The sequence below is a fragment of the Balaenoptera ricei genome, chromosome 2 (assembly GCF_028023285.1).
Source record: "Balaenoptera ricei isolate mBalRic1 chromosome 2, mBalRic1.hap2, whole genome shotgun sequence".
NCBI lineage: Eukaryota > Metazoa > Chordata > Mammalia > Artiodactyla > Balaenopteridae > Balaenoptera > Balaenoptera ricei.
In genome coordinates this window covers 121,364,858-121,383,704 of record NC_082640.1, presented here as the reverse complement: position 1 = coordinate 121,383,704, position 18,847 = coordinate 121,364,858, and the positions used below count along the sequence as shown (strand labels likewise).

Here is an 18,847-nt window from a genome sequence, read left to right as displayed (position 1 = left end):
AAATTCACATCATAACTAATATTCCAGATTATAATAATGTGTCCAGGCTGGCATTTGGAGTACTAGAACAGCTTAATAAGAGGAGCTCTTGTTGGCACTTACTATGTGCCAGACACTGTGCTAAGTGCTTTATATGCATTATCTCTTTTAATACTCACAGCCTTAAGAGGTAGGTACAGGCAAAAGTTATACAATTTGCAAAAGGCAGAGCCAGAATCAAGCCCAGGTCTGTTTGACATCAAAAAGCTAGAACGTTAACTGCTATACACATAACTATTAATGAAGAAAATCACAGTGGTTTTTTTTTGGTTCTTTTGTTTGTTTGTTTTTTTAATCACAGTGTTTTAAGTGGCAGTACATAACATGTTCTGTTCCCAAGATAACTAAACTTTTCAAAAACCAAAACCTAAATCTTGAACTAAAACTTCCCAGTTTTTCCTAACACGATCACAGAACTTCAAAGGCTTAAGATAATCTTAATTATGTTTAAAGAGCCATTCATAATAATTTGTGAAAAAGAGCAGTACATCTGCAAAGAATAAGTATAAAGACATTATGTGATCATGGGGAAAAAATAAATATTTTGAGATAAACATCAATGGAAAAAACTAACCAAAGAAACACAAACTCTTGAAGATAATACTACTTTCTTTTCCATCTTTCAGTCCAATTAAAATTCTACTTAATGATTCATTCTAGCAATGCAAAATAAGTAAAAACTTAAAATAAGTTTTTGTTATAATAAGTAAGTAAAATGCCTATCAACTTTTATTTTGAGATATTACTTGCAAAAAGATTTTATTTAGCTACAATACTAAAAGTGACTTAGAACTTACTATGTATCAGCCATTGTGCTAAGCACTTCACATTATCCCACTTAGATTTTAATTTCACTTCCTCAGGGGGAAAAAAGACATAATTTAGCATTGAACAAATGATAGATAGCTTATCCAACACTTAGAATCTACCACATATATGAAATATGTAAGTATATATATTCACAACCACTCTTCACTTAACATGTTCCACTATCATTACCAACATTTACCAAGTGCCTACTATATACCATCACTGGACTAGGCACTGAGGATAAAAAAAGGGAACAAGACCAACAGCACTGGCCCTAAAAGGTTCACAGACTAGCACAGGAGTTAAACAAGTAAACAAACCTCTAAAATAATGTGGGAAGCACTAGTCCTTTCCTCAAAGCATCACAGCAGAGAAAATGGAGAGCAGGAATCACCTCGTAGAAGATGCATAATAAGGGTCTGAATAAGACAGTGGCATTAAGGAATTAAATGAGAAGACATATTCTAGAAAGCTTTGAGTGGTAGAAGCGGCAGTAACAGGTGACTGATTGGGAGGTGGGAGGGAACCACATGACCCTCATAGGACAAAGAGAGTTATAGGAAAGAAGAGATTGGTTTTACACATGCTGAGTTTGAACGTTTGTAAAGCATTCCAGTGTACATCTACAGTAGATGAGAGGGCCAGGTCTGGCACCCAGGAGAGATATCCAGGCTGCTGATGCATCTGGAATCCAGGGCACATGGGTAGTAACTGGGACAGTGGGAAAAGATGAGATTACTGGATAGAGTTTAAAATGAGAAAAGGGCCAAGTAGAATCATGGAGCACACTACCTTTTAAGAAACAGGAAAAGAACAGTGTGCAGGCCACCAAGCCACAAGAAGCCCTCGCATCCCACAGCACTCCTCAAAAACCAAAGCAAAACAAAACAAAACTTTGCACTTACATACTATGAAACCCATCTATGCACTCAAATCATCCATGTAGCAAACATTTGTTGTCTATTTCCTAAGTCATAAATCACTGTGCTAGCTGCTAAGGATAGCCAAGAATGAAGACGACACAGTTCTGAATCATAAGAATCTAGACAACATAGGAGCGGTATAACAAGGAGGTTAAGAGCACAGGATCTAGGCTGCATTCAAACCTGGCTCTGCCATTTACTTCCTGGGTGAGCTTGGGCAAAATACTTAGCCTCCAGGTGCTTCTGCTTCTTACCTACGACCGGGATCATAATAGTATCTATTCCTATATGGTTGCTATGAAGAATAAATGAATTAAGAACCATGTCATGAGGAACAGTGCTTGACATATTATAAATGTTCAATAAATGTTAGTTTTATTATTTGTTATTATAAAAATGGCCAGAATGGCTACATGGGTACATAATAATAGTACCAATAAATAGTGCTATTGGATTTCACAAGATGAAAAAAAGACCCTCACTTGGAGGGAATTCAGGGGAGCACTTCACTAAGCTGCCTCTCAGGGTAAGGCTAGCTCATACAGTGCCTCAGTGTGAATTAGAAAGCGGTCTGCGTGCACCTGAAGAGGAGGGTAGCCTGGATTTCTGTCATCACTCGATTCCCTTGACAAGTACTCTTGGGCAGGATATAACCAGCACAGCCATACATGGCAGCCTGGAGGACAGGACGTGTAAAGCTGAAGAAGATGTAGACAACGCTCCAGTAGAAACATAGAAGAAAGGCTGTAAGCTATCAAGAACATAACATATCCAAGCCCAAACTGGCAACAGCAAGTAACCCAGACTTGCTAGAGCACAGGGACCATTTAGAAGAGCTGAAGATAAACCTAGAAAGGTGGATGGGAGCCAGATCATAGAGGGTCTTGAATCCCAGCAAAGGCATTCAGCAGTGACTCTGAGTGGGGGGAAAATGAGGTTCCAGTGGTGCTTAAGTAAGAGTAATCTAGCATTATGTACTGAATGGATTTGAGCTTGGGCAGGTAAGAGGTCATTGCAGTGGTCTGCTGGTCTGTGAGTCCCTCAAAGGGGCTTATTCCTTTCTATGTCTTATTCATTTCTAAATCCTCCAATGTAGTGAAGTGCTTGGGAAGGAGTAGGCACTCAATAACTGTCTGAGGTATAATTGAATGAATGAGCCAAAAAGAAGTAATGTGACCCTTAATTAGAGTGGGAACAGTGAAAATAGAAAGATACATATTGGAAAAATATTGCAGAGACTAAAAAAGTTTATTTGCTGGCTGATGAAATGTGACAAGGATAGGGCAGAATCAATAAAGACTGTAAAACTGATAAATACTAAGTGCACTGCATTACAGGGTTCTGTGAGAGGCAAATACAATTATGTTCACGAACATGCTCTATGAAAAAAGACTGCTTTTCTCTGGAATAAAAGTTAGTCAGCTTAGACAGAAACACTATTATATTTGACCTTGAACACAGCTCATCATTTTAAGACATTTATCTTCCTCTTGTCTTTACTAGATTATAAAAACTTTAAGAGTACACAGTGTGTCTACTCTGTTATAAAGCACAATAAAATCTTATTAAGTGTTGCTTTAATTTACACTTACTCACAGGAGAAACTATTATTAAACCTAATTCAGCTATAAACCACCAAAATACACAAACACAGACATACACAGAGATATATACACTTATATGATTATATATACACACACAAAACACTGTTTTGTGAATGTAGTCTTAGTAGGCATGTTTACTTTTCTTTATACCCAGGGTGTCTGGCAATGAGTGTTAGAGGCACTCAGTGAATGTCTGTTGAACTAAAATGAACAGAAATAAATTGACTTAGGAATCTCACAGAGCTTATCAGTCATTTCTGGTGACCTTTACCTTTCCCTCTCCAGCTTCAGTGCTCTTCTCAGTGTTTATTAAATTTACACTGTAGAAAAATGAGATCCATAATAAAGGTGGTTAAGAAGACAGAAAAAAGAAAAACTAAAATATATGACTGTCAATATGTATGATCAGTGGGTATGCCAGTAAATGTTTAACAATGGCCCAAGGTGAGGAGGGGAGTCTAATTTTCAGTATTTGCCGATTTCTATGGTTTAAATACTCCCACCATGGCCTATTTCAAGCTAACAACATAATATCAACTGGTTTGCAAAATTCTTGAAAATTTAACAATCAGCTCTCAGAACAAGCATGAGCCAGCTCCAACATACCACGGGATATAATATTTAGATGCATGGCACACATGACATAATCCCAAATTCTACTCTGCAATACTACCTTCTACATCCTCAAAGAAAAGTACAAAGGGCAAGGAAAAGGCAAGGAAAACCCACACCCTATTCCTATAAGGCCTTTACCTCCATCTACAAAGTAGTCTTCTTTTGAACTGGAGTATGATCCAGCCCAGAAATTCCTTTAGCCTAGGCCAGTGGCATCCAAACTTTTTTGATCATGCACCCCAATCAGTAAAAAATGTTTAGGTATACAACCTCAATATATGTTAAGATATCCGTTGATATTTTTTATTAGAGCTACTATACTAATTTAGTATAAATTAATAAGTATATAAAAAACAAATTTTAAAAGATAAAAATAAATAAAAAGAAAAAAGAAAAATTTCCACGTGTGCTCACTCCCTCTTGCAAGAGCACTGGAATCACAACTAACTGCTAAACAATTATCGACAGGAAGACACTAGAACTCACCAAAAAAGATACCCCACATCCAAAGACAAAGGAGAAGCCACAGTGAGATGGTAGGAGGGGCGCAATCACAATAAAATTAAATCCCATAACCTCTGGGTGGGTGACTCACAAACTGGAGAACACTTATACCACAGAAGTCCACCCACTGGTGTGAAGGTTCTGAGCCCCACATATGGCTTCTCAAGCTGGGGGTCTGGCAATGGGAGGAGGAATTCCTAGAGAATCAGACTTGGAAGGCTAGGGGGATTTGATTGCAGGACTTTGACAGGACTGGGGGAAACAGAGACTCCACTCTTGGAGGGCACACACAAAGTAGTGTGTGCATCGGGACCCAGGGGAAGGAGCAGTGATCCCACAGGAGACAGAACCAGACCGACCTGCTAGTGTTGGAGGGTCTCCTGCAGAGGCGGAAGAGGCTGTGGCTCACCTCGGAGACAAGGACACTGGCAGCAGAAGTTCTGGGAAGTACCCCTTGTGTGAGCCCTCCTGGAGTCCGCCATTAGCCCCACAAAAGAGCCAGGTAGGCTCCAGTGCTGGGTCGCCCCAGGCCAAACAACCAACAGGGTGGGAACCCAGCCCCACCCATCAGCAGACAAGCAGATTAAAGTTTTACTGAGCTATGCGAACCAGATCAACACCCAGCTCTACCCACGACCAGTCCCTCCCATCAGGAAGCTTGCCTCTTAGATAGCCTCATCCACCAGAGGGCAGACAGCAGAAGCAAGAAGAACTACAATTCTGCAGCCTGTGGAATGAAAACCACATTCACAAAAGATAAACAAAATGAAAAGGCAGAGGACTATGTACCAGATGAAGGAACACGATAAAACCCCAGAAAAACAACTAAATGAAGTGGAGATAGGCAACCTTCCAGAAAAAGAATTCAGAACAATGATAGTGAAGATGATCCAGGACCTCGGAAACAGAACGGAGGCAAAGATCGAGAAGATGCAAGAAATGTTTAACAAAGACCCAGAAGAATTAAAGAACAAAAAGAGATGAGCAATACAATAACTGAAATGAAAAATACACTAGAAGGAATCAATAGCAGAATAACTGGGGCAAAAGAACGAGGAAGTGACCTGCAAGACAGAATGGTGGAATTCACTGTCATGGAACAAAATAAAGAAAAAAGAATGAAAAGAAATGAAGACAGCATAAGAGACCTCTGGGACAACATTAAAGGCAATAACATTCGCAATATAGGGGACCCAGAAGGAGGAGAGAAAGAGAAAGGACCCGAGAAAATATTTGAAGAGATTATACTCGAAAAATTCCCTAACATGGGAAAGGAAATAGCCACCCAAGTCCAGGAAGCGCAGAGAGTCCCAGGCAGTATACTGGTATACTTGGGCAGTATACCCAAGGAGAAACATGTCGAAACACACAGTAATCAAATTGACAAAAATTAAAGAGAAAGAAAAATTATTGAAAGCAACAAGGGAAAAACAACAAATAACATACAAGGGAACTCCCATAAGGTTAACAGCAGATTTCTCAGCAGAAACTCTACAAGCCAGAAGGGAGTGGCAGGACATATTTAAAGTGATGAAAGGGAAAAACCTACATCCAGGATTACTCTACCCAGCAAGGATCTCATTCAGATTCGATGCAGAAATCAAAAGCATTTCCTCTAAGATCAGGAAAAAGACCAGGATGTCCACTCTCACCACTATTATTCAACATAGTTTTGCAAGTCCTAGCCACAGCAATCAGAGAAGAAAAAGAAATAAAAGGAATACAAATTGGAAAAGAAGAAGTAAAACTGTCACTGTTTGCAGCTGACATGATACTATACCTAGAGAATCCTAAAGATGCCACCAGAAAACTACTAGAGCTAATCAGTGAATTTGGTAAAGTTGCAGGATACAAAATTAATGCACAGAAATCTCTTGCATTGCTATACACTAACAACGGAAAATCAGAAGGAGAAATTAAGGAAACAATCCCATTCACCATTGCAACAAAAAGAATAAAATACCTAGGAATAAACCTACCTAAGGAGGTAAAAGACCTGTACTCAGAAAACTATAAGACACTGATGAAAGAAATCAAAGATGACACAAACAGATGGAGAGATATACCATGTTCTTGGATTGGAAGAATCAACATTGTGAAAATGATTATACTACCCAAAGCAATCTGCAGATTCAATGCAATCCCTATCAAATTACCAGTGGCATTTTTTACAGAACTAGAACAAAGATCTTAAAATTTGTATGGAGACACAAAAGACCCCAAATAGCCAAAGCAGTCTTGAGGGAAAAACACGGAGTTGGAGGAATCAGACTCCCTGACTTCAGACTATACTACAAAGCTACAGTAATCAAGACAATATGGCACAAAAAAACAGAAATATAGATCAATGGAACAAGATAGAAAGCCCAGAGATAAACACACGCACATATGGTCAACTAATCTATGACAAAGGAGGCAAGGATATACAATGGAGAAAAGACAGCCTCTTCAATAAGTGGTGCTGGGAAAACTGGACAGCTACATGTAAAAGAATGAAATTAGAACACTCCCTAACACCATACACAAAAATAAACTCAAAATGGATTAAAGACCTAAATGTAAGACCAGACACTATAAAACTCTTAGAGGAAAACATGGAAGAACACTCTTTGACATAAATCACAGCAAGATCTTTTTTGATCCAACTCCTAGAGTCATGGAAGTAAAAACAAAAATAAACAAATGGGACCTAATGAAACTTAAAAGCTTTTGCACAGCAAAGGAAAGCATAAACAAGACGAAAAGACAACCCTCAGAATGGGAGAAAATATTTGCAAACGAATCAATGGACAAAGGATTAATCTCCAAAATATATAAACAGCTCATGTAGTTCAATATTAAAAAAACAAACAACCCAATCCAAAAATGGGCAGAAGACCTAAATAGACATTTCTCCAAAGAAGACATACAGATGGCCAAGAAGCACATGAAAAGCTGCTCAACATCACTAATTATTAGAGAAATGCAAATCAAAACTACAGTGAGGTATCACCTCACACCCGTTAGAATGGGCATCATCAAAATATCTACAAACAACAAATGCTGGAGAGGGTGTGGAGAAAAGGGAACTCTCTTGCACTGTTGGTGGGAATGTAAATTGATACAGCCACTATGGAGAACAGTATGGAGGTGCCTTAAAAAACTAAAGATAGAATTACCATATGAGCCAGCAATCCCACTACTGGGCATATACCCAGAGAAAACCATAATTCAAAAAGACACTTGTGGGCTTCCCTGGTGGCGCAGTGGTTGAGAGTCTGTCTGCCAATGCAGGCGACACGGGTTCGAGCCCTGGTCTGGGAGGATACCGCATGCCGCGGAGCGGCCGGGCCCGTGAGCCGCAGTTGCTGGGCCTGCGCGTCTGGAGCCTGTGCTCTGCAGCAGGGGAGGCCGTGATGGTGAGAGGCCTGCGCACCGTGGTGAAGAGTGGCCCCCGCTTGCCGCGGCTGGAGAGAGCCCTCGCACAGAAACAGAGACCCAACACAGCCAAAAATAAATTAATTAATTAATTAAAAAAAAAAAAAAAAAAAAAAAAAAAGACACTTGCACCCCAGTGTTCATTGCAGCACTATTTACAATAGCCATGTCATGGAAGCAACCTAAATGCCCACTGACAGACGAATGGATAAAGAAGATGTGGTACATATATAATAGAATATTATTCGGCCATTAAACGGAACGAAATTGGGTCATTTGTAGAGACGTGGATGGATCCAGAGACTGTCATACAGAGTGAAGTAAGTCAGAAAGAGAAAAACAAATATCGTATATTAATGCATATATGTGGAATCTAGAAAAATGGTACAGATGAACCGGTTTGAAGGCAGAAATAGAGACACAGATGTAGAGAACAAACATATGGACACCAAGGGGGGAAAGTGGCAGGGGGTGGGGGTGGTGGTGGGATGAATGGGGAGATTGGGATTGACATGTATACACTGATGTGTATAAAATCGATAACTAGTAAGAACCTGCTGTATAAAAACAATAAAATAAAATTCAAATATTCAAAAAAAAAAAAAGAAAAGATAAATTTCCCTTCCATATTCCAATGGCCTATCTTGTGTACCCCTTGGGGTTTACATAACCCAGTTTAGAGATCATAAGGCCAACATTAAAAGTAAAATGAATAACTTCCTGGACCTGTTTCCCCTAGACCAACAAATTAATCTTATTAGATCTTCCCACTCCAATGCTGAAAAGGGGCAAGCACCAACCCAAGGAAGATAGGAGAAAAGAATTAGCAAGGTCTTTGGCAAAGTTGGCCTAAGGACATGGAAGCAACCTAACTGTCCATCAACTGATGAATGGATAAAGAAGATGTGGCACATATATACAATGGAATATTACTCACCCATAAAAAGAAACGAAATTGAGTTATTTGTAGTGAGGTGGATGGACCTAGAGTCTGTCATACAGAGTGAAGTACGTCAGAAAGAGAAAAACAAATACCGTATGCTAACACATATATATGGAATTTTTTTTTAAAAATGGTTCTGATGAACCTAGGGGCAGGACAGGAATAAAGACACAGATATAGAGAGTGGACTTGAGGACAGAGCGGGGTGGGGAGGGGTGGGTTGGGGGGGGAGGCGAAGCTGGGATGAAGTGAGAGGGTAGCACTGACATATATACACTACCAAATGTACAATAGACAGCTAGTGCGAGATCACCTCGGTGCTTTGTGACCACATAGAGGGGTGGTATAGGGAGGGTGGGAGGGAGGCTCAAGAAGGAGGGGATATGCGGATATATGTATACATGTAGCCGATTCACTTTGTTATACAGCAGAAACTAACACGACATTGTAAAGCAATTATACTCCAATAAAGATGTAAAAAAAACAAAAGTTGACCTAAGGGTAAGCAGGTCAGAGACCCCTCTTACAATATAAGCTCCAGGGAATTAAGACTCCATGGGAATGAATCACTAGATCAGTTCCAAAGACACCATCCTAACTGGAGGTTTTCAGTCCATAAAGCAACATACCCTAGTACCATGTCCCCATAAATGTCCTTGGACATAAGCCATCTATATATATCAGCTCAGGCAATGAGAAGGGCTTGGAGGAACCTTGAGTTTTCCCTAAAGACCAAACATGTCCTCTAAATGTAATATTAATAACATCTTAAGTTGGGCAATACAGATTATAAGACTATGCCAGATACATATAAATCATATATTTATATATGATTTATTTTCTTTTCTATACACAGGCAGTCCTCTGGCAGATCACAATTTAAGCCAAACATGCTGCTCCCAAATCAAAAACACTATTAATCAAGTATACATGCTGTATAAAAGTGATCTTTCCTAAGTATGTATAAATTAAGGGGACAAGACAGTAGCCAACTGTAAAACACTGGATTATGTCAGATTATCTTTGAGTTCCATAGCACGCTGTTCAAATTTCCTGGCTTTCTTCTTTTTAATTTCTAAATTAACTTTGCTACAAAATATCAAGAAATGAAAAAAAAAAAAAAACCTTCATCCAGATAACAGAATACTTAAGCCCTTCCTAAAGTAGATTTTACAAACATATTAAAAAACACTTAAAGGACACTAAAATGCTTTCTGAAAAAGTGGCCCAGGGAAAAACATTGCTTTTCCTTCCTTGTTGCCAATTTCCCTGTCATACATCTAAAGGATTAAATATGAAGCTGACCATCCCTACTCCCTGAAAGGGAAAAAAAAAGAAAAAAGAAAAAAAAAAAAATCTGAGCTACCATCTCATCAAAACTAGCAACATCTAACATGAAGGAATCGACCCCTTTTTAACTATTCTTTTCATCCTTTGATCGCTTCTATATAGTTACTTCGTATTGTCTTAAGAATCAAAGCTTTGGCTGAAATGATAACCAAATTAAAAGATCCCCACACCTATGAATTTATTTACTTCTCATCCGTTGGATTTTCCTTGTTTCCTCCCTTCTTTAAGGAAGATGGGGTCCCTTCTCCAAGATAACTAAGTACTCTAATAAAAACTATTTTTTAAAAAGTATTACTGGCGGGACTTCCCTTGCGGTCCAGTGGTTAGGACTCTGAGTTTCCACTCCAGGGGGCAACGGTTCGATCCCTGGTTGGGGAACTAAGATCCCGCATGCTGCAGGGCGCAGCCAAGAAAAAAAATATATTACTGGCTTTTATTTCAATAAGGTTGCCTAATCATACATGAATATCTCTCTTCCAAATTCCCATTGAAACAAGAGAAAAAATAGCTTAAAACTAAATTAAAAATATAATCACACTGGAAAACAAAAAAGGATGCCATTAGCAATTTAGAGTTTTAAAAAACTCTACATCCATGGTTCTGAAACTTTAGCATGCATCAAAATTATCTAGAGGGCTGATTAAAACACAGACTATAGGACTCCACCTTCAGGGTTTCTGATTCAGGAGGTCTGGGACTCAAGATTTTGTATGTTTAACAAGTTCCCAGGTGGTGCTGATTCTGCTGGTCTGAGGACCACATTATAAGAACCACCATGCTAAGTAAATAGAGATCATTAAAAGGAACATTTTTTATTAATTCTAATTAGCATCCTCAGAGAGACTCAAACGAATGGTGCAACCTTTTTTTTTTTTTTAAGTGGATAGCAATTGGAAAATAAAACAGTTCTGGAAAACTGGAAAAAATATCATTTCCAAATTAAAAATAAAAATTGGAAGGGCTAAATAACAACTACAACCCAATATAGCAGTGTGGAAAATGGTCTAAGACATCTTCCAAAACACAGAGCAAAAGACAAAGAGATGGAAAATATGAGAAAAATATTAACAAGCACGAAGGGTCAATATCTACCTAATAGGTTTCTGGAGAAAGAACAAACACATTACAAAAAGTAATCAGTGAAGAAATTTTCCCTAAGCTGAAAAAGACTCAAGCCTTGTACTGCTTGGCCAATTTCCAAACAGGTAAAAAAATGTAAAGCCAACACCCAGACACATATTTGTGACATTTCTAAACTTAAAAGACATAAAGAAAACTCTTGAAAGCTTTAAAGGGAAAAACACAGGTTATTACACAGCAATATGAACCAGACTAGCATCAGACATCTCATTAGCATGTTAGAAGAAAATGGAATATTGTTTTCAAGGTTCAGAGAGGAAATTATTGTAAACCTGGAATTCTACATCTAGTCAAACCATCATATATTAGGGCAAAATAAATACATCTTCAGAAATTTAAGAACTAAGAAAATTGACTTCCTGTATCAGTTTCCTACTCCTACTGTAAGAAGTTATCGCAGAAGTTCCAAATAGGTTTCAATGAGCTAGAATTAAGGTGCTGAGAGGATTACATACCTTTTGGAGGCTCTAAGGAAAAAGCCATTTCCTTGCCTTCTCTAGCTTCTAGAGGCTGCCTGAATTCCTTGACTAGTGGTCCCCTTCCATTTTCATCATCATTATTAAATATAACCAGTACTTATGGAAGATTTTTGAGTTCCTTAAAGACATGCAAATGACTAGAGCTACACTATATGCCAGACAGAGTAAATGAAAAACATCAGTATGCTCTTAATCATTGCCTTAAAAAACATTTTAATAAATTAGTATTTCTATTAATAAACACCTACCGAATCATTCGCTGATAAAGCAAGTGCAAGGTTCACTGTAAGAAACAAAAAAGTAATTAAATTTAGTAACTTTCCTTCTACTAAAACTCATTTTGTCTTTTAATATGTTCAATGTAACAACCAAGGCAAATAAAGTTTTAATATATCTCCATTACAAAAAACAAGGACATGAAGAGAATACAGAAAGTAAAAAACACAAAAAAGAAAGTAACATTTCAACATAAACAGTAGATGCCTGCCCCAAAATTATCACTTTAAATAATCCATTTATCATCTGTTACAATTGTGTTTAAATAATCCAAGTTTTTTTAAAATGATGTTAATGGTATATATCATTCAATTATTTTCAAAAATATATTTTGCAGAAAAATTACCTACTTTTTAATAAATAAAAAAGGATGTGATCCTATTGCTTTTTAAAAATAAATGCTGGTAATGCAGGAATTCCAAATATCTAACTCACAAATACCCACGTAAATGAAAGGTTGGACCAGTGAGCAGAGGGAAGAGAGGAAGGTAAAAGGCAAGGCAGTGAAACATTTTCCCAAAAGTGCCTATTGTTAGTGAATCCCAAAGACATAAAGGGGGAAAGCAGTAGTCCCCAAAACCACCTTTAGCCCAGCAATAAGGATATGCTACATCTGAGATGAAAAAGAGGTCCAAAAGTAACACATTCCCAAAACTGATAAATAAATAGACCCTCATACTGTGGATCACAATTCCTTACAGAACAGTGTTATAAATGACGCCGATATTGTTTCCTTTAAAGTATTTAAGAGCATAAACTTTCAAGGAAGACCGGGTTCAAACCCCAGTTTCACCACTCTCTGTTTTATAATCTTGAGTAGAATATTTTACCCCAAGCCTGTTTCTTCCTCTATAAAATGAGGTCCTATTTCATAACTGTTGTGAGAATTAAATCAAATACTATATGTATTAAAGTATTATGCCTAAGGCACGGCACTTGACAAATTAATTTTTATAAATTATAAAATAATTCTGAATTTCAGGTTAAACATAATCCAACTTTTAGGCAGAAACTTTTAGAGAGTAATTCATTTTAATGTGAGGGTCTTTCTGCATTTACACAATAGAATAACAGAGCATGTCTGTATTAATCAAATGTCATCATTTTAATCCAAAATATCTCCGGCACACATATTCAAATAGGAAGTATTCTGAGATAGTTTGGAACAGGAATAAATACATATAATGGAAAGAAATAGAATACCAACATAGAAATAATCTATTTCTAAGGCTTATGTATGCAGATAGAGCTGTTATGAAACCATATAGGCCAATTATTTGGGACAAGTGGTATGATGCTAACAAAGAAAAAAAAGCAAGGAAGGGACACTTACTGAAGCACTTATGTGTCAAACACTGTACATTTTCTCATATATTTTCCTGTCTAACTGCTGTCACATTCCATGGTAACAGACGATCTTACAACCAAAAACAATAAACAATTTGTTTTAAACAAGTGCTAGCCTACAGACCCAACAAATTATATTGCACAAAACCCAAAGAACTTATGGCTATTATCATGAAAACACTTTCCATCTTTAACCAGTCCAAGTAAACACAGAGCTTGCAAAAGGACTCACACCACTGAATACAGGTAAATGTACTCTGAATTTTCAAAACACAAGTAGAGGTGGATTCTAGAACCCAAAACTAAGAGCTTCAAAATTTTAAAAACAAAATACCAAATAGGTGGATTGTAGGTCCTTAGGAAAGAAAGCCAAAACGTGTAGGATATAGCATAAATTCATTAAGAACAATCACTAACTAATTATTTTTAATAATAATATAGTATCTATCAAATAGTATATTAGGGGTCTATCATAACTACAATACTTAGTAAATCTTAATTTCTTCAAAACATCTGAAAAACTCTTCCACAATTACATTCAGGTCAAAATGGGAAAAACCTGAGCTAATAACACTATACAGTTGGATTTGTAGCTGGTTGTACAACTATAAAACTGCTGCATTTAGGAATTACCAAATATGGCTTTGAGTCAAGACACAAGATCTCTAGTGAAAGTCACAGAACTCTGTACCTGGCCCTTTTTATTTGAAAATGTCATTGGTTTCAATGGAACTAAGGAATTTTAAGGTACATATATGCCCCAACTTTAGGTTACTATCTGAGGGAAAAAAAAAAAAAAAGTTTTAGAGATCTTAGGGGGGGCAGGGCAAGATGGAGTAGGTAATTAAGAGGTACAAACTACTATGTATAAAATAAATAAGCAACAAGGAAATATTGTACAACACAGGGAATATATCCAATATTTTATAATAACTATAAATGGGCTATAACCTTTAAAAATTGTAAACTATGTTGTACACCTGAAACTTATATAATATTGTACATCAGCTACACTTCAAGTAAAAAAAAAAAATGCAGAAATTTGAGTCAAAAGCTAAAAAAAAGATACATACATAAATACATAAAAGATCTTTAACAGTGTAGAACTGTGCCAAAATTAACAAAATGAAATATAATAAGGATGGTTACTTTTAAATCAACTGCAAAAAAGATAGGTTGGATAAGACCTGAATTAAGCCATTCCTATTAAAATGATTGAAAATTTTAAATGAGACAACAATAAGACTTGAGAGCTTTATGACTCCAAATTAATAATACAAGCTGCCTCTGTTGAGTTGAATTGGGAGGAGGGGAGTTACCTTTTTACATTATTACACTGAAAATTTTTGTTAGAAATAAAAAGTTCCTTTTGAAAACATCTGGGAATACCTGGTCATTAGTCTTGGATGGTAACTCTTCTATTTCTGGGGGCACTTCTTTTATGGGTTCTGAAAGCAGCATTTCAGTCACAATGAAATCTATAATCAATTTTAAAAAGCCACCAAAAAAAAAATTCTCTGTTCCAGTATAATATAAAAGATACAAAGCTTAAAAGATATTTTAAATAATTTAAACATTTTCAAATATTAGACCTATGTTGACTTTATAAATGCTGAAAATTATATTATGGTTAAATGAAAATAAGCCACAATAATGTAAACAATCTCATTGCAACTACTTAGCTATATGTACACTGAAAAAGACTAGAAAAGAACATCAAAGAACAGAAATAAATTTAGTGTTAAACTTACTAAATGTTTAATAATAATAATAACAGCAACCAAATATTGAGTACTTACTATGTATGAGACAGTGGGCTAAGTAGTTAGCTTGTTTAATTAATTTGCATAACCATCCTATGAAAAAGATTATAATCATTGCCATTTTACAGTTAAGTAAACTGAAGATGTGATGGGCAACCTGACCACCTTTTCCTCAGTTAAGGAGTCAAAGACCTGACTACCTATCTAGTTTTGTCTAACTCCAAAATCTAAGCTCCAATCACTACCAACTCCTCATCCTAAGGAAGCAGCTGTTAGGAACTTCACAAATACTTTTTTAAGAACAAAACTATAATTTTAATATTGTGCACTTGCCAGTTGGCATAAAGTCCTAATCAAGATGAGAATTAATATCCTATAATACCTGCTGTAGTAGACTTTCCAACTCCACCCTTTCCAGAAGCCACAACTATAACTTGCTTAACACCGTCTATTGGTTTCTGCTTTGGAAGTCCTCGAGACATGATTTGTGTTCTTCTTTGTTTTAGGGTCTCACTCTCAGCACCAGAGAACTTAAGAAGAAAAAAAAAAACAGTTTTAAAACAAGCCATCTCCATTATCACGCTGTAAAAGTAAAAACAATTCGGTATTTGCAATTAACAGGGCTTTCTTTTCTACTCTAATTCTGCTCATCTCCACTATTTAGGCCTTTAGTGTTATTTACCTATTGCTATTGATCACAATTGCAGAGACACATTGTTTAAACTGAAATTTATTTGCCAGGATACGCAGACGTTAAAAATGGAAAGTAAATAAGCTGCCTCTTTCCGGAGTTAAATCCTCCACGTGTTTTCCTTCTCTTTAACCTATTTTCTAAATAAACCAACACTAAGAAAGCAAGTGCAAGTCACACATCCATGTTCTAACCATTTTACGCCCCTCTAAGCCTCGGCCTGGTCCCACTGGGGGCCCGCCTGGAAAGTGGGGACGTCCAGAACTGGGGTCTCACTGAGCCGCCAAGTGGGCGGGTGCCCACGAGGCACTGAAGCGAGTCCTCGGCAAGAGGCAATTGCAGAGCACCCGCAGCCCTGGCGCCCCAGCGTCTCGGACCCGCCCGCCTCCACCTGCTCTGCAGCACCACGGACCTGGCGCCCCCAAACCAACACTCGGCTTCCCCCAAGCGGCACATAGGCCCCGCCGTAGCCCCGAAGCGACGCCCCCCGAAAAAGCAGCAAACGCTGCCAAGTCCCCATGACGCAGAATGCTGCCTTGAGCCCAACCCGGAAACCGTCGCGGCAAGCGCTGGGTGATGACGTCACATGGCAACGCTCGGCTTCCTCTCCTTAACGACTAGCCTCCTTTGAGTTTCTTCAACCCAGGAATACAACTTGTCGTGATCTCGTCTGTAGCCAGGTACAAACATCTTACAGCGTTTTACCAAATGTTTGTGAAGCATTTTCACGTACCTCCTCTAATTTGGCCCTCACAGAAGTTCTGGAGTAGGTAGGTAGGAGACTCTTACTAGCATCCTCTTTTCATAGGTAAGAAAACTGAGACTTAGAAAGTTTAGAAAACTGACCCAACTGAGAAGTAGGAAATGGTGGAAGTTAAAAATGACTCCAGGCGTTGTCACAGCGCAGAATATAGTCACTTAAACGCTGCCACTGTTAAGGAGTTTATCTTTTTTTTTCCCCCTGAGTGATCTACAGTAATAGTCGGCTTTGTGTTGACATTTACTGCTGTGTTGCTGATAATTCTCTTGAGAGAGAAGTCGGGGTGCTTTGCTAGGGTCGAAAAAGTTTAACTAAATCAGAAAGCGAGTCTAATGAAGCAAATTTCACTCAAGAAGCAACTTAAGTGAGACAAAGCTTGAGGAAGGAGATGGAATTCATCCAGGTAAAAGGAAGGACAAATCCCTATATTCAAAGAAGGTGAGAGTGAAGGAAATCGCTTTAGGAAAGAAAGCTGGAAAGCTGATACAGGAACCCAGACCCAGCAAAAGAATCATTTAGGGTGTAGAGTGGTTTACCTTCGCATATTCTCCACAATATTTTCTAAGGTTGATTTTCATTTCTTTTATGTGCTTATCTGTAGAGAGTTTCTTGTGTAATCATTCCGTTTATTTTGCTCTAATCTGATCTTTCATTTCCTTAGTTTTAATACAGGCATAACATATCAACCTCAAAGAATTATTGTAAGAATTAAATGAAATATTACCAGCAATACACATTCAATTTAGTAAGCAGTGAAAAGAATTTTCAGTTCCTTGCTTTTTCTCCCCCAGTCTCACAACTTTGTCACTTCATTCAGCTTTCGTCTTCTTACATTAGGTTTAACACTCTTACTTATTGTTTTATATCACTTTCTTATTTTATTATTTTGTGATGTGCTTTCACAGTTAATTTTATCAATTTTTAAATTTGCATCTGCTCAATTTTTATAAATTATAAGCCAAAAAAATAGGGCTAAAGGGAAATAGCTGTCAGAATAATCCATTTTCTAAACAAGAAATACTGAATATCTCTTTCTCTCCAGGTAGCTTTTCGAGTTCTTCCAGAATTCTACCAAAGATTCATTCATTTAACAAATATTTATTGAGCAACTATTATGCACCAAGCACTACCCTAATCTTAGGGTTTTCAATACTAAACCTGACATAATCTTTCCACTCAATGACTTTACAATCCAGTGCAAGAGACAGAATAAGTTAACAAACAATTACAGTATGGTGTGATAAGTATAGGAGAAAATCACTGAGTGATACAAAATTATAAAGGAGGAGCACTGAATTCAATCAGAGAAGGCTTCTGAATAGGGTAACATCTAAGCTTAATCCTGCGTGTGGGTAATGTGTAGGAGTCAGCAGGGAGAATGGCTACAGTGTTGTTGTGCAGAAGTAAGAAATGAATTGTTAAGAACTGCAAATAATCTGTGTGGCTTGAGGATAGACTGTGAGGTGCAAGACTGAAAGAGATGAGGATAGAGATTGGTAGGGTGATAGCTACCCAGATCATGAAAGGCTTTATACATCATGCAAAGGAATTTGGACTTTATCCTGAGGGAACCATAGAAGGGTTTTAAGCAGGAAAGCAGCACGATCAGATTTGTGTTTTAGAAATACCACTATGATTGACAGGCAGAAAAAGGATAGGAGGGGTCAGATCAGAGGCAGGGAGACAGGAGGTTACTGCAATAATCCGAAAGAGATGTTGAAAGCTTGACTTAACGTCTCTAAATTTCACTTTGCTTATCTATAAAATAGATAATACCTATTTGTAGAGTTGTTATGTGGTTGAATTTAAAATAATGCACACCGAATGCCTATCACATAGTACACATATTCAATAAATGTTAGCTATTGTGTTGCTTATTGGGTTGTACAGAATATATAATGTAGGCAACTAGATGAGCGGTACTGACCCTCTGAGAGAGAGCATAAGGGGAAGAACAAGTGAGACCAATGTCTGTAGAATGAATGAATGGTTAATTTGATTTATCCTTCAGCAGATTAGGGTATCAAGAGAGTAGTAGAGCTGTCCATTGTTTCTTCTCCAACCACCACTGCCACACACACACACACACACACACACCCATGGCCCCTTCTCAAGAGTATTCTCCCTTAGTTCCTAAGAACTGCTATGTCATTTGACCCCATCCCCATGGTCACTGATTGGATTAA

General features: G+C 37.6%; 1 protein-coding gene across 4 annotated transcripts in view; it reads right to left on the bottom strand.

Moving 5' to 3' along the window:
• The window catches only part of NUBPL (NUBP iron-sulfur cluster assembly factor, mitochondrial), a 335,371-nt gene that overhangs the window by 228,592 nt on the left and 87,932 nt on the right, over positions 1 to 18,847 (bottom strand). For 3 of the 4 annotated variants that reach the window (XM_059914057.1, XM_059914059.1, XM_059914060.1), the window contains exons 1-3: positions 16,314 to 16,452; positions 15,593 to 15,740; positions 12,073 to 12,107 (exon numbers count right to left, since the gene is read on the bottom strand). In XM_059914057.1, coding sequence (XP_059770040.1) covers positions 12,073 to 12,107; positions 15,593 to 15,740; positions 16,314 to 16,421 — 291 coding nt within the window. In that variant the 5' untranslated portion in view covers positions 16,422 to 16,452. Of the gene's footprint in view, positions 1 to 12,072; positions 12,108 to 15,592; positions 15,741 to 16,313; positions 16,453 to 18,847 lie in introns of those variants that run through there. The other variant, XM_059914058.1, reaches the window with a different exon arrangement.